This window comes from Chrysochloris asiatica, unplaced genomic scaffold (genome assembly GCF_000296735.1).
Source record: "Chrysochloris asiatica unplaced genomic scaffold, ChrAsi1.0 scaffold00262, whole genome shotgun sequence".
Classification (NCBI taxonomy): domain Eukaryota; kingdom Metazoa; phylum Chordata; class Mammalia; order Afrosoricida; family Chrysochloridae; genus Chrysochloris; species Chrysochloris asiatica.
This window is the reverse complement of record NW_006408780.1, coordinates 3,341,590-3,356,523: the sequence shown is the minus strand read 5'-3', so window position 1 is coordinate 3,356,523 and position 14,934 is coordinate 3,341,590. Positions and strand designations below refer to the sequence as shown.

Below are 14,934 nucleotides of genomic sequence, written 5' to 3'. Positions count from 1 at the left end.
AGAACTGTCTCAAATGAAACAGTGTCCAAGCTTCTATCAAGGTTCCAAATGGAGCCAGGCTCCCAGGCTGGGCTGCAGCCAGTACTTTAGAAATTAAGTTCAGATACAATACAAGGCCTGCCTGCTAACCAAAAAGTTGGCAGTTGGAATCCACCCAGAAGTGCGTCAGAAAAAAGGTATGGCATTTTTCTTTCAAAATAACTCAGTCACTGAAAACCCTATGGAGTACAGTTCTACTCTGATACACACAGGCTACCACAGGCCAGAAACAACTCAAGGGAAACTGGTTCCTTATGGCTCATTAAAGTTTACAAAGCAAAGGAGTCACTTTGATGACTAAGGGGCATCTGACTGGAATAATTGCTCAGAATACATGCGATGTCTCAGAGTTTTGAATTTTCTTTTTTTCCAAACTATATGTGGATGTAAAAGTGTAAGGCTTTTTATGTATCATCAGGATACGGTGGGGAGTGAATCTTAAAAAAAGAAAGAGATTGTTCTAAAATCTTCTTTTCTTCTTTGGAAAGCCTAATTGTTTCATTCCAGCATCAGGAGACAGTCCCTAGTGTGGCCTTTCATCCCAGCAGAAGGAATTCAGGGGAAGGGGTCTGGATTTGCATTTCTATGAGATATTAATGACAGGCTTCATTATATATTCAAGCTATCGAAAAGCATGAAAATTCATTTGCAAAACAATACACTGCTGAACACTATTTTGAATGGGAATTTCAAACAACCTTTCGTCTGTGGACTGTGATGATCTTCAATGCTTAATAAAATTAACTCATGTCAACAAGCAGAGAGTTATGGGGGGAGGTTTCTGGTGTAGCGCTGTAGGATAAGCATTGGACTACTAATCAAAAGATTGGCAGTTCAAACCTACCAGCTGCTCCTCGGAAACCTTATACAGGGTAACTATGAGTTGGAACCCACTCAATGGCATTTAACAACAACGGGATGGCGTTCAATGAACCCCAGTTTGACATTGTAGGATAAGCACTGGATTGCTAACAGTAAGATCGGGAGTTCAAACCTACCAGCTGCTCTCAGAAATCCTATACAGGGTCACTATGAGTCAAACCAACTCAATAACAATAAAGGGAGTTTAATAAATTCTACTCCTCCTCCTTGCCCAAGTTTGGAACCTAACACAGCTAAATTCATGGATGAGTCAGACAGAAGTCAAAGGTCACCTCTCATGCTAATGAAAGCTAGACTGGAGAATGTGGCTCAGATGCTTGTCTAAATGGATGAACAGCTCTCCAATAGATCCACCTCACTGCCAAGGTCACCCATAATGGGGACAAAGTGGGTCTCCCTGCAGGCACGGACGTGCAAAGACAGAGGCGGCAGCTGAGCTGAGTTGAGCATGCCCAGTTCCTTCTTCCACATTCACCAGAGATGTAACTCTCCCTTGTCACTGACACAGGAGCCCTGGTGTCGTGGTGGGTTAAGTGTTGGGCTGCTAAACACCAGGTAGGCAGTTCAAACCCACCATCTGCTCCATGGGAGAAAGACTTACAGGCCTGGAAACCCTAAGAAGCAGTTTCCTGTCCTATATAGGGTCACTGTTGTTGTTGTTGTTGTTAGGTGCCATCGAGTCAGTACCAACTCATAGCAAATCGATGTACAACAGAACAAAACACTGCCCAGTCCTTGGCCAACCACACAATGGTTGGTATACTTGAACCCATCGCTGCTGCCACTGTGCCAATCCATCTCACTGAGGTCTTCTTTTTCTCCGACCTTCTACCATACCAAACATGATATCCTTCTCCAGGGACTGGTCCCTCCTGACAATATGTCTGAAGTATGAGAGATGAAGTCTGGCCATCTTGACCTCCAAGGAGCACTCTGGCTGCACTTCTTCCAACACAGATCTATTGGTTCTTTTGGCAGTCCATGGCACTTTCAGTATTCTCCTCCAACACCATAACTCATAGGCATCAATTCTTCTATGGTCTTCCTTATTCACTGGGTCACTAGGAGGCAGAACTTGGCTTGATGGCAGTGGGTTTGTCACCGATGATGTTGTACTTCATGATGTGTTGTGGTTGTTGTGTGGACGTGTCCTTAATGAGTTACCATAAACAGCTGCACGTTCTGTTGTTGTTGTTGTTGTCATTGCTATTGTATTGTTGAGTCAGTTCTGACTCATAGAAACCTTGTATCTAATTTCTGAGAGCAGCTTGCAGGTTTGAACTGCCAACCTTATGGTTAGCAGTCCAGTGCTTTTCGGGCAGTGCCAGGCCAGGGCTCATAATTCCGTATAGATCTTGAATTGTTCTTTTTGACGATGAATGTGATGCTACTCATCTTTAATGTGTCATTCCCAGCACAGCATGGGCAATATCAGCCCATTTCCGCTCTCTTTGTAATTAAATGTCCTGGAGTCTGCTCTGACTTAAGTGACCCTGTGTACAACCGAGCAAAATACTGCCGGGTCTTGCTGCATCCTCACACTCGTTAACTTTGAGCCCACTGTTGCAGCTACTGTGCCAATCTATGTCACTGAGGGTCTTCCTCATTTCCACTCACCTACTTTCAGCTCACTAACGGCTAAGATACCAATCTTCAAGTGTTCCATTTCATTGTTGACAATGCCTAGTTTTCCTTGACATGGAAACTGGCAGTGGTTTCCCTCATTTTGAGTCCTATCACACCAGTGGATGAAGGTCTCCAAAGTTGTACTCCAGCATTCTAAGTGCCTTCCACCCTGAGGGGCTCATCTTCCCACAGTCTACCAGATAATGTTCTGCTTCTATTCATACGGTTTTTAGTCACGTCTTTCCAGAAGTTGATCCCAGGCCCTTCTTCCTAGTCTATTTTAGTCTGGAAGCTTCCTTGAACCCTGTCCACCAATGGTGACCCAGTTGATATTTGAAATACTGGTACCATAACTTCCAGCATCACAGCGACACACAAGCCACCACAGTATGGCAAACTGACAGATGAGTGTCATAATAATGTTGTTGATGTTGTGAGGTGCCACAAAGTCAGTTCTGACTCATAACGAACCCCAAGTACAATAGGACACAACCCTGTTAGGCCCTGCGCTAGCCTTACAACCACTGATATCCTTGAGTCCATTGCTGCGGCCACTGTGTCAGTCCATCTTGTTGGGGGTCTTCCTCTTTTTCGCTGACCTTCCACTTTACGGAGCACGATGTCCTTCTCCAGGAACTGTCCCTCCTGATAACATGTCCGAAGTACATGACACGAAGTCTGACCATCCTGGTTTCTAAGGAGCATTCTGGCTGTACTTCTTCCAACAGAAACCCTCAACAAATCTAACTAGCATAGAAGGATCATGTGGTATAGGCTGAGAGAAGATAGAGACTACATTTCCATCTTCCATAAATGAAAGTGAACCCACAACGCCTAAAGTAGAGTACTGGTGTGGCACTGTGGGTTAATGTGCTGGACTGCAAAGTCAGTTTGAACCACAAATTTGGCAGTTCAAGCTCACCAGCTGCTCCTCAGAAACCCTATACACTGTCACTATGAGTCTGAAGCGACTCCGCAGTACTTAACAACAACAACAACTTAGTAGAGAAGGAGTCCTGGTGTGGCGCTGTGGGCTAATGCGCTAGACTGAAAGGTCAGTTTGAACCACAAGGTCGGCGGTTCAAGCTTACCAGCTGCTCCGTGGAAACCCTATACATGGTTACTATGAGTCAGAACCGATTTGACAGCACTTAACAACAACTACAGGAGTCCTGGTGTGGCACTGTGGGCTAACATGCTGGACTGCAAAATCAGTTTGAACCACAAGGTCGGCAGTTCAAGCTCATCAGCTGCCCCTTGGGAACCCTATACAGGGTCGCTATGGGCCGGAACTGACTCGACGGCACTTAACAACAACAACAAAGTAGAGAAATTAAGAAACAGTCTAGATACACATGTTACTTAGAGAAAAGGAAAGAGTACACCAAAAAAATCAAGTCTAAAAAGTTGAGGGAGAAAAAGGAGAAGTTGTTATTTCTGGGGAGTTGTGATGCATGAGGTGTCCAACTCCCCAATAGCAGTGACTGTTCACTGTTAAGCTGTGTTATTGTCAAAGAATACTGACTGTCTCGTGGTTTGTCAGAAGCAGGAATAGATCAGTTTTAAACACAATCAGCATGCTCCTTAGAAGTGAGGATGGAGAGAGTGGTGCTCGATTTCTTCGGAAAAATCAATCTTTAGAAAAGAACATTATGTTTGGTAAAGTAGATTATCAAAAAAGAGGAGCATTCTCAACGAGACACACTGATACAATAGTCCAAACAATTGGCTTAAATGTACCAACAGTGGCAGGGTTGACCTAGGACCAGGGGTTAGCCAGATCTTTTGTTCAGTTATCAAAAGACCACCGTGACTTAAGGTGTTACTGTAAGTCCGCTATTAACAACAACTGGGGCATTTTAAAGAAAGGCATTTGTAGTGGTGAAGAGCAGGTTGCCACAGGGATGCTGATTTTTGTTCAGCCAATATCTTTTTAAATCATCTGACTTCTTAAAAGACCGCCAGCATAAATCTGAGAAAATGGAGACGTACAATTTTTTAAATGGGCAATGTGCAAACGCAGAGAGGAAATGACTACATCCAAATGGGCACAAAGGTAACCATAGCAACCTCTTATTCCGGGAAAGGCAGACGTAGAACATGAGCGCAGAAAGGCAAGCTGAAGCCTGACTGTGGAGCCTTGAACGCCGAGCTGAGGAATGAGGACTGTGCTCCGTCAGCCTCTGGGATCTGTGAAACGCCTCTCAGAACAGTGCTTTAAAGAGCTACCATCTAAGGAGGCTGTCCACAGGCATACTTCTGATGAATGGAGCAGCCCCTCACCTCCCAGAGATAGTTCGCCTGGCAACATGTCTTCGTTCCCAAGCTTTGTGAGCACCAGCTCCCACCTCCTCAGGCCATGGAAATGAGCACATTATTCTCCTGCTGAAACTGCAGTCCCTTCCAAAGAAGTGGCAGGCCCTTCTAAAGGAGGGGCAGACACCTTCACAAGATTGCCACGGCAGCTGCAGAAACCCACTAAGATGTGTGGGGCAGGAGTCCCACTCGTGAGTATTCAGAGAGGTTTCTAATGAACCGTGCACATTGGCAACCATGCACCTTGCAGGGCACATCCTATGTGCAGAGTGCAGGACGAAGGGATGAACTGGGGTAGGCAGGTCACCCAGACGGAGGGAGAAACCAGAAATAGGGGGTGAGCAGGAAATATGGTCATGTCGTGTTCTCTTATATGTTGCCAAAGAATGTTTCCACCACTCATCTGTCAACTTGCCGGACTGTGGCGGCTTGCTGATCTCTGTGCGCTAGAAGCTTCTTGTTGTTGTTGTTGTTGTTGTTAGGTGCCATTGAGTCAGTACTGACGTACAGCGACTCGACGCACAACAAAACGAAACACTGCCTGGTCCTGGGCTGCCATGCTTGAGCCCAATGATGCTGCCACTTAGCCAATCCATCTTGCTGGGGATCTCCCTCTTTTTCCCTGACCCTCCACCTTACCAAGCATGATGTCCTTACCCAGCGACTGGTCCCTCCTGACAATATGTCTGAAGTACGAAGTATTTCAAAATCAGCAGGGTCACACATGGTGGACATTTTTAGCAGAGGTTTCAATTAAGGCAGATTACTTCTTCTGAAGTCCTGGTGTGGTGCTGTAGAATAAACACTGGACTGCTAACTGCAAGGTTGGTGGTTCAAACCCACCAGCTTCTCCTCGGAAATCCAATACAGGGTAGCTATTTGTCAGAACAGATTCCAAAACACTTAACAACAACTTCTTCCACTTTGGAAAATTAGCCAATGAAAACAATATGGATCACCATAGAATGCTATCCAACTCACTTGCTGTAGATCTCTCCATGTCACTATTGTTAAACGCGTCGAGTCAGTTCCTACTCATAGCGACCCTGTATAGGTTTTTCAAGGCTGTAAATCTACACAGAAACAAAGTTTCATCTTTTTCCCATGGATGGGCTCGAATCACTGTCCTTGTGATCTGTAGTACAGTGCTTACAGTATGGAGCCAGTATACTCTCCAGACATTTCCGTGGTGGCGGTGGTGGTATGCCATTGAGTCGGTTCTGACTCATAGCAACCCTGTTCAATAGGGTTTTTGAGGCTTTAAATCTTCACGGGAGCAGAATACCTATTCTTTTTCCCACAGAGTAGTAAACTCAAGCCACGGTCCAGTGCTTAGCCTATGGAGCCACCAGGCTCACTGGACACAGTCATTGTTTTTGTTGTTGTTAGGTGCCATCAAGATAGTTCTGACTCACAGCGACCCTATGCACAACAGAACGAAACACTGTCTGATTCAGGACCAACCTCACAATTGTTGCCACGCTTAAGCCCATTGATGCTGCCACTTTGCCAATCCGTCTTGCTGGGGGGTCTTCCTCTTTTTCTCTGACCCTCCACCTTACCAAACATGATATCCTTCTCCAGCGACTGGTCCCTCCTGACAATATGTCTAAAGTATGAGAGACAAAGTTTGGCCACCCTGGCCTTCCAAGGAGCACTCTGGCTGCACTTCTTCCAACACAGATCTGTTGGTTCTTTTGGCAGCTCATGGCACTCTCAGTATTCTCCAACACCATGACTCAAAGGCATCAATTCTTCTATGGTCTTCCTTATTCACTGTCCAGCTTTCACATGCATATGAGGTTATTGAAAACACCATGGCTTGGGTCAGCTGACACCTTTGCTCTTCAACACTTTACAGAGGTCTTGTGCAGCACGTTTGCCTAATGCAATACATAGTTTGGCATATCCATAGGGAAGTTCAGTGGCTGGAGATGGACACAGTGTTTGGTGAAGTGGGAGGCCGTGGTGAGATGGGTCCAGTGGGGTTAAACACGGCTTAAGTAAGATGCAGGACTGGGCAATGCTTTGTTCTGTTGGACACAAGTTTGCCCTAAGTCAGAGCCAGTTAACAGCCTTGTCTATGAGAACTCACTTTTCATGTAGAGGCACAAAGGCTAAAAGTAAAAGAAAGGGGGAAACCATGGAAACACTAATCCAAAGAAATCTGGAGTTGTTGTTAGGCGCAGTTGAATCAGTTTTGACTTCAGGAGACTTAACGTACAACCGAACAAATCTCTGCGCAGTCCTGTGCCTTCCTCACAGTTCTTGGTATGCTTGTGTCTCAGAGCCACTGTGCCAACCCATCTCCTTGGGGGTCTCCCTCTTTTTTGCTGACCCTCCACTTTACCAAGCATGATGTCCTTCTCCTTGGGGGTCTCCCTCTTTTTTGCTGACCCTCCACTTTACCAAGCATGATGTCCTTCTCCAGGAACTGGTCCCTTCTGATGACACATCCAAAGCACAAGAGGTAAATTCTCACCATCCTCAGTACTAAAGAACATGCTGGCTGCACTTTTACCAACACCGATTTTTCACTCTTCTGGTATATTTAAAATTCTTTGCCAAGACCATCAGTTTTTCTTCATTCTCCTTTATCCGTTGTTCGCTTTATGAGGCAATTGAAAATACCATGGCTTAGGTCAGGCGCACCTCAGTCCTCAAACTGACAGCTTTGTTCTTGAACACTTTAAAGACATCTTGTGCAAAAGATGTGCCCAATGCAATACGTCGTTTCCTTCCATGAATGTTGATTGTGTTTCCAAATGAAATGGTATCTTTGACATCAATCATTTCACTGTTTATCATAATGCCGGTCATCGGCCAAGTTGTTAACATTTTTTATTTCTTTACATTGAGGTGCAACCCATACCAAAGGCTATGGTCTTCATCTGTATTTTCAGTTCTCCTCATGTTCAGCAAGCAAAGTTGTATCATCTGCATATCGCAGGTTGTTAATGAGTCTTCCTCCAATCCTGATGTCACGTTCTTGAATGTTGATTGTGTTTCCAAATGAAATGGTATCTTTGACATCAATCATTTCACTGTTTATCATAATGCCGGTCATCGGCCAAGTTGTTAACATTTTTTATTTCTTTACATTGAGGTGCAACCCATACCAAAGGCTATGGTCTTCGGTCTTCATCTGTATTTTCAGTCCTCCTCATGTTCAGCAAGCAAAGTTGTATCATCTGCATATCGCAGGTTGTTAATGAGTCTTCCTCCAATCCTGATGTCACGTTCTTGTTCATATAACCCAGCTTCTTGGATTATTTGCTCAGCATACAGGTTGAGTACGTAGGGTGAAAGAATACTTATAACCCTGGCTCACACTTTTCCAGATTTTAAACTATGCAAATGCTAATCAAAACAAATCTATAGGAACTATATTAATATCTGACAATGGAGACTTCACAGTAAGGTATCAATGCATCAAGAGGACATAACAATCTTAAATACTATGCATGTAACAACAAAGCTACAATATACATAAAACCAACATTAATGGTAAAAGATGGCCTCTGTGTACTGCCCTAGTTTGTCTATTTCTTCTCTGCAAGCTACACGCACCAAACTCAGATTGGTACAAATCCAGCTGTTTCCAAAGTGGTCCCAATCAGCATATTTTAGACACTTAGAGCCTGCCTGGTTTATACAGCCCACAAACCGCACGTAACATCTGGTAACCACAGATACAAAGCCGTCTTTGGAGTTCACTAACACAGAGCCTCCCCACCTTACCAAAGTCCCCTCTGTGGGATTTTCATGTCTTCTCCTGGTGGCTTCCTAAGTTGCTTGACCCTGTCATAGTTTCTGCTTTGAGGACCAACCCCTGAATACAGTTGACAAAGCTTTGGTTCCAATGAGTAAACTGATTATGCAAAGTTGCTCTCTCGTGGGTAGATGCTATTTCTTATCAGTCTTACATTTCTGGAAACTCCTTGCCCTTCAGTCGAATTTCGACTCATAGTGGCCCTGTAGCAGATTAGAACTGACCCACAGGGTTGTTGTTGTTGTTAGGTGCCGTGGAGTCGGTTCCGACTCATAGTGACTCTGTACAGGGTTTCCGAGGCTGTAAATCTTTATGGGAGCAGAAAGCCTCATCTTTCTCCTGCAGAATGGCTGCTGGTTTTGAACTGCCGACCTTGAGGTTAGCAGCCCGATTCGTAATCACCATGCTACCAGAGCTCACAGGGTTACAAGGCTGTAAATGTTTATGGAAGCAGACTGCCACATCTGTTCTCCAGTGGAACTGCTGGAAGGTTTGAACCGACAACCTTTTAGTAAACAGCCAAGTGTTGAATAACTGTTCGGCCAGGCCTCCTTTAAAACTCACTACACACCCTGTATCCAAGTTTCAAAATACACAAAGCACGCGCTAACAGAAGGGAAGAGAAAAATATACAAATTTATCACAGTTCAAGATTTCTATAGCCTCCACTAAGTCACTGATAGAAAAAGTAGACCAAAAATCAGTAGGAACACAGAAGACAGAAACCGTATCGATCAAACTGACCCAGTTGACATTTATAGAACACTCAGCCCCAAACTAGAGAAAGAGAAAGAGACAAAAACATGCTTCTTATGTTTGTTTGTATCCAAGTGATACATACAAAGAGTTCAAAGTGTAAAACAGTTCTGCAAATTTTGCTACAAAATGCAAACAATCCCTGCCATTTTATCCCTCATTTAGCTCTCTCCATCCACTCATCTTTTAAGGTTGTAATTTCGGCATTTAACGCTTCATATTAAATGGAGTCCTGGCGTGGCACTGTAGCGCAGCACTGGACTGCTAACCTCAAGGTTGATGATGAAAAACCCACAAGCCGCTCCTTGGAAAACCCTGCACAGGGTCTCTATGAGCAAAAACCGACCAGACGGCACTTAACAACAGTAATGCACATTCTCTTCTAGTGAATGCAGAATGCTGATCAGAATGGTGAATATTTTTTGGCCTTCAATAAAGTCTCAATACACATAAATGGACTTAAAAGGATTTGAATCATACAAACCCAGACTAGACACCACCAGCAGGAACCTGCACAGCCAATCAGAGCATCCACAAACAAGAACAGAAAGATGTTAGAAGGCTCGCCAGATACTTCACAGTTCGATCACACACTTTTAAAAACCCAGGGTGGAGTCCTCGTACAGCGCTGTTTTCAATGAGGAGCACTGCACTGAAAACCACAAGGTCAGTGGTTCAAAATCCACCAGCCGCTCCTTGGAAACCTTACCCAGTTTTACTATGAGTTAGAACTGACTCGATGTTACTTAACAACAACAAATAACCCAAGAGTGAAAGCAAAAATCACACTTGATGAATATTCTGAACTGAATGAAAATAATATTTAATGTATCAAAAATCATAGGATGCTGCCGCTGCTGCTGCTGTTGTTGTTGTTGTTGTTAGGTGCCCTCGAGCTGGTACCTACGCACAGCAATCTTATGCACAAAATAACGAAACACACTGCTCATTCCTGCGCCAACCTCACCACCGTTACTATGCTATAACCCATTGCTGCTGCCACTACGTCAATCCATCTCGCTGGGGGTCTTTGTCTTTTTCACTGACCCTCCACTTTACTAAGCATGATGTCCTTCTCCAGGGACTGGCTCCTCCTGATAACATGTCCAAAGTATGAGACACCAAGTCTGGCCATCCTGGCTTCTAAGGAGCACTCTGGCTGTACTTCTTCCAACACAGATTGGTTTGTTCTTTTGGTAGTCCATGGTACTTTTAATATTCTCCTTCAATTCTATAACTCAAATGCATCAATTCTTCTATGGTCTTCTTTATTCACTGTCCAGCTTTCACATGCATATGAGGTTACTGAAAATACCAAGGCTTGGGTCAAGTGCACCTTAGTCCTCAAACTGACATCTTTGCTCTTAAGCCCATTAAAGAGGTCTTATGCAGCTGATTTGTCTAATGCAAAGTGTTGCTGAATTTCTTGACTGCTACTTCCTTTAGTGTTGATGGATGATCTGAGCGAAATGAAGTCTTTGACAACTTCAAACTTTTCTCCATTAATACGGATGATATTTATTGGTCCAGTGGTGAGGATTTTTATTGTTTTTACATTAAGGTGCAACCTATACCAAAGGCTGCGCTCTTGGATCTTCATCAGTAAGTATTTTAAGTCCTCTTCACTTTCAGCAAGCAAGGTTGTATCATCTGCGTATCACAAGTTGTTAATGGGTCTTCCTCCAATCCTGATGCCACGTTTTTCTCATATAATGCAGCTTCTTACAATATTTGCTCAGCATGCAGGTTGAATAAGTATGGTGAAAGCTTGGCACACTCCTTTCCTGGAAAACCCTGTGGAGCGCAGCTGGACTTCAATCCCACAGGGGGCTCTCCATGAGTCAGGGTGGACCGGGCAACAGTGAGTTTGCTTTTGGTTTGGATGAAAGATGGGGTTGGAGAGGGCACCAGGCTGCTCGTGAGAGCCCCAGGGGGTTGTGAGTGTATTCTCAAGACTACGAGGGAGTCCTGGGTGAGAAGACATCTACTCGTGACTCAAGAAAGAGTCTGGCACAAACATGGCAGTGACCATGGACTCAGGAGTGGACACAGGTTCTCTGGGGGAACACAGAAGAAGAGAACCAGAAAGAGCTAGAAAAGTGAGGGTGGGTGAAGAATGGGTACTATCTTCAGGGAGCTCTGGTAGCATAGTGTTTACAAGTCGGGCGGCTAACCTCAAGGTCAGCAGTTCGAAACTATCAGCTGTTTCATGGGAGAAAGATGAGGCTTTCTGCTCCTGTAAACCTCGGAAACCTTCAGGGTCACTATGAGTCGGAATCGACTCCATGACTCATTAACCACCACCACGGTCAGAGCAAGAATGCTGAAGGTACAACAGCTAAGCACTCAGCTAGGAACTGCTAACTGAAAGGTCAGCAGTTCAAACCCACTAGTCTCCCCTCGGAAACCCTATACAGGGCACCATGAGTCAGAATCAACTCAACTGCACTTAACAGCTAACTGAAAGAGAGGTTGGTGGTTCAAACCCACCAAGTGGCTCTGCAGGAGAAAGACCTAGAGATCTGTTCCCATAAAGATGACAACCTAGCGGGCCTTAAGAAGCAGTTCGATGCTGTCACATGGGGTCACTATGAGTTAAAATGGGCCTGGCAGCACCTATCAAGAAAGGACAGCAGTGGCTCCGGGGAATGATTCCCGCCTTCCATGCAGGAGTCCCAGGTTCGATTTCCAACCAGTGAGCCTCAGAACAGTCCTGTCCCATCTGTCAGGGGTGTCGGTGAGGCTTCCAGACAACAGTGGACTCCCAAGAAAGGCCTGGGGATCTGCTTCTGAAAATCAGCCCCTGAAAACCCCATGATGACAGGGGGAGGGTTCAGGACCAGGTAGCACTTTGTTCCACTGTGCACGGGGCCACTCATGATGCGTTAGGGGCCCGTTCAACATGAGTGCGCTACAAAACCAAGTTGTGAAAAAACAAAACAAAACAAGTTGGCATTCTAGACTCACGGAAAGAGAAAGGCTGTGTGCTGGCGGCCGGGAGGCAGGCTTGCAGAATGGACCCTGTGGTTGTTTGTTGTTGTTGTTGTTAAGTACCGGTCGAGTTGATTCCGACCCATAGCGACCCTGTACAGGGTTTCCAAGGCTGTAAATCTTGACGGGAATATAAAGCCTCATCTTTCTCCCGTGAAGCAGCTGGTAGTTTCGAACTGCTGACCTTAAGGTTCGCAGCCCGATTCGCAACCACTGTGCTTTAAATGTATATACATTCTTGAGTGTTTCTGTGTACGTCCATACAAAATCAGTAACAAAAACACAGAGGGAATAGAAGCAAATATTGTTGAATGATGATGTTTGTAACCATCACAATGAAACGAAATACGATAGGATGAGTTTAAAACTGATGTTCTCACATGTAAACGATCACTCAGTTCACAATAAAAACTTAAAAAAAAAAACCTGATGATGAAAATGAAGATAAGTTTCTCCTCCGTTTTCACCACCACTTGTTAAACCATCAAGATTAGGGAAGCCATAGGACAGTGAGAAGTATTTTTAAATTTCTTATAAATCCCTCAATAAGAATTACAAATGAACAACCCCTTAAGGAAATATATATATATATATATAGGCAGAGAGAGGTATCTATATCTCATATAAAATATTGATTTTTATATAAATTCACTAATATCAAAGATCATTAAAAACAAAACCAACCCGAGTTGCACGCTGAGTGACTGGGTGTGAGCGTGCCTCGTGGGATGTGGCCCAGCACCTGTGTGGACGACCCACCGACGAGGCGGGATACTGACCTTCTCTGTCAGGCACTCGGGGCCCTGCTGTTCAAGGATGTGGATTTTATCTTCCAGGCACTTCTTCAAAAGGTCAGCCTTGCTTCTGCCCTTGACGCGCTGCTTTCTCCCTTTGGGCTGTGGCTGGTGGATGGGGAAAGAGGACACATGGGACCACCAGCAGGCTTACAAGCCCCCTGGGCCCCAGCTCCATTCGAGAGACAGTTCTGCAGCTCACAGGGATGCCTGCCACCCTATAGTAACGTCATCATAGACTAGGATAAGCCCCAAGGACACCTGCCATTGTATAATAATACTATAATAGAGGAACATAATCTGACGCACAAAAGAACAAAGTGTAACACAACCTGACAACTAGCATGAGCATCACAACAGGTGACAAAACACTACAGGAAGAAAACAAGCATACACACCAATCGTTCAGACATTCCAATCTGTGTGGGGTCTCCAGCTCCCAAATTCAAATGTCTCATTTGGTGGAAGGGGTTATGAAGAGACAGGGGTAGTTCCGTTGTAGGAATCTAGCCTTTTAATTAGGAGACCCTGGTTCGATTCCAACCAGTGCACTTCAGCACAGCTACCTGATAAAGAGGACTAGGAAGAAAGACCTGGAGATCCACTTATGAAAGCCCCAGCTGCAACCATTAACAACAAATGTTCCATTTGACAGAGGAGAAGACTGAGGCTGGAATCTGAGCTGACTCACAGCCAACAAGTCCACCCAGGGGACTGTAGAGGGAATGGGATGGGATGTACTCAGGGGCAGTGGGGGGTGAGAGGCCAGATCCTGCAGAGGTGGGGAGGGCAGCAGCTGGGAGTGGTCCCACCTCTGTAGTCCAAGGGCAGCCCACTTTCCCCTACCTGCAGCTCGGGAGCAGCCAGGGCCTGGTCCAGTTTCAGGGACTCTGCTTCTCGCCATGTGCTCTGGCATTGCTGCAGCAGCACCCGGGCCCGGATTCTGGGGAGGGCCAAGTTCTGGTCCAACTGCGTGAAGGAGCCCTGAGCTTCCTTCTTCATCCCAAGCAGCTCCTCCTGGGACAGGGAGCCGGCCGCAGAGCAGAGCTTCCTGGGAGAAGGGGGACAGTCACACACACTGGTCAAGTGAATGAAGACGGGGTGTTGGGAGCCACAGGGGGCCGGAAACTCAGAGTCTGAGGAGTTAAATCCATGTTGGGAACCAAGAGCAATGGCCTTAATCATCCCTGCCCATCCCCAAGTCTGCCTGTCTGGCTCTTAAACGTTGTAATGTGAAATGGGTGAAGGTTTATAGAGCAGATCAGCTCTCTGTTCAACAACTGACACACATTTGGTTTCATCTCGTTGACTGCAGTTCTCACAATGTAACATCTCTCACTTCCTTCTTCCCTGTGTTTCCTGTTTCCATTCATCCTTCCTTCCCAACACTGCTGAACTTGGTCCTTGTGTACATGCTGCCCTTTGACTGCAAATGGCTGACCATTCTAAGACATATGTGCCTCACTGGGGTTACTGTTCCCTTACAGACCTGTAGATCGCTTGCCTAAAAACTGAACCACGGTCAAGGGAGACGAGCACAAGCAGAGGGCAGGACCCCATCCAGAGAAGCAGCGACACCAGAGATGGAGGCAGAGATGAAGACATGGAGGGAGGGAGCAGCTGAGGACTCTAGACTCATGGGAAGAGAGGGACTGAGAGTTGGTGACCAGGAAGCAGACTTGTAGAATGTGCCCTTTGGTGGTGTAAATTATTATATATGCCTGAGTGTTTAAAAATCAGAAAAAAAAAAAAAAAAAA

General features: G+C 45.3%; 1 protein-coding gene across 1 annotated transcript in view; it reads right to left on the bottom strand.

Moving 5' to 3' along the window:
• EVC2 (Ellis van Creveld syndrome 2) overlaps positions 1-14,934 on the bottom strand; it is a 158,481-nt gene that overhangs the window by 28,357 nt on the left and 115,190 nt on the right. The window contains exons 16-17 of the mRNA XM_006874141.1: positions 14,023-14,227; positions 13,162-13,284 (exon numbers count right to left, since the gene is read on the bottom strand). Of these exons, the coding sequence (XP_006874203.1) occupies positions 13,162-13,284; positions 14,023-14,227 (328 nt within the window). The remainder of the gene's footprint in view (positions 1-13,161; positions 13,285-14,022; positions 14,228-14,934) is intronic.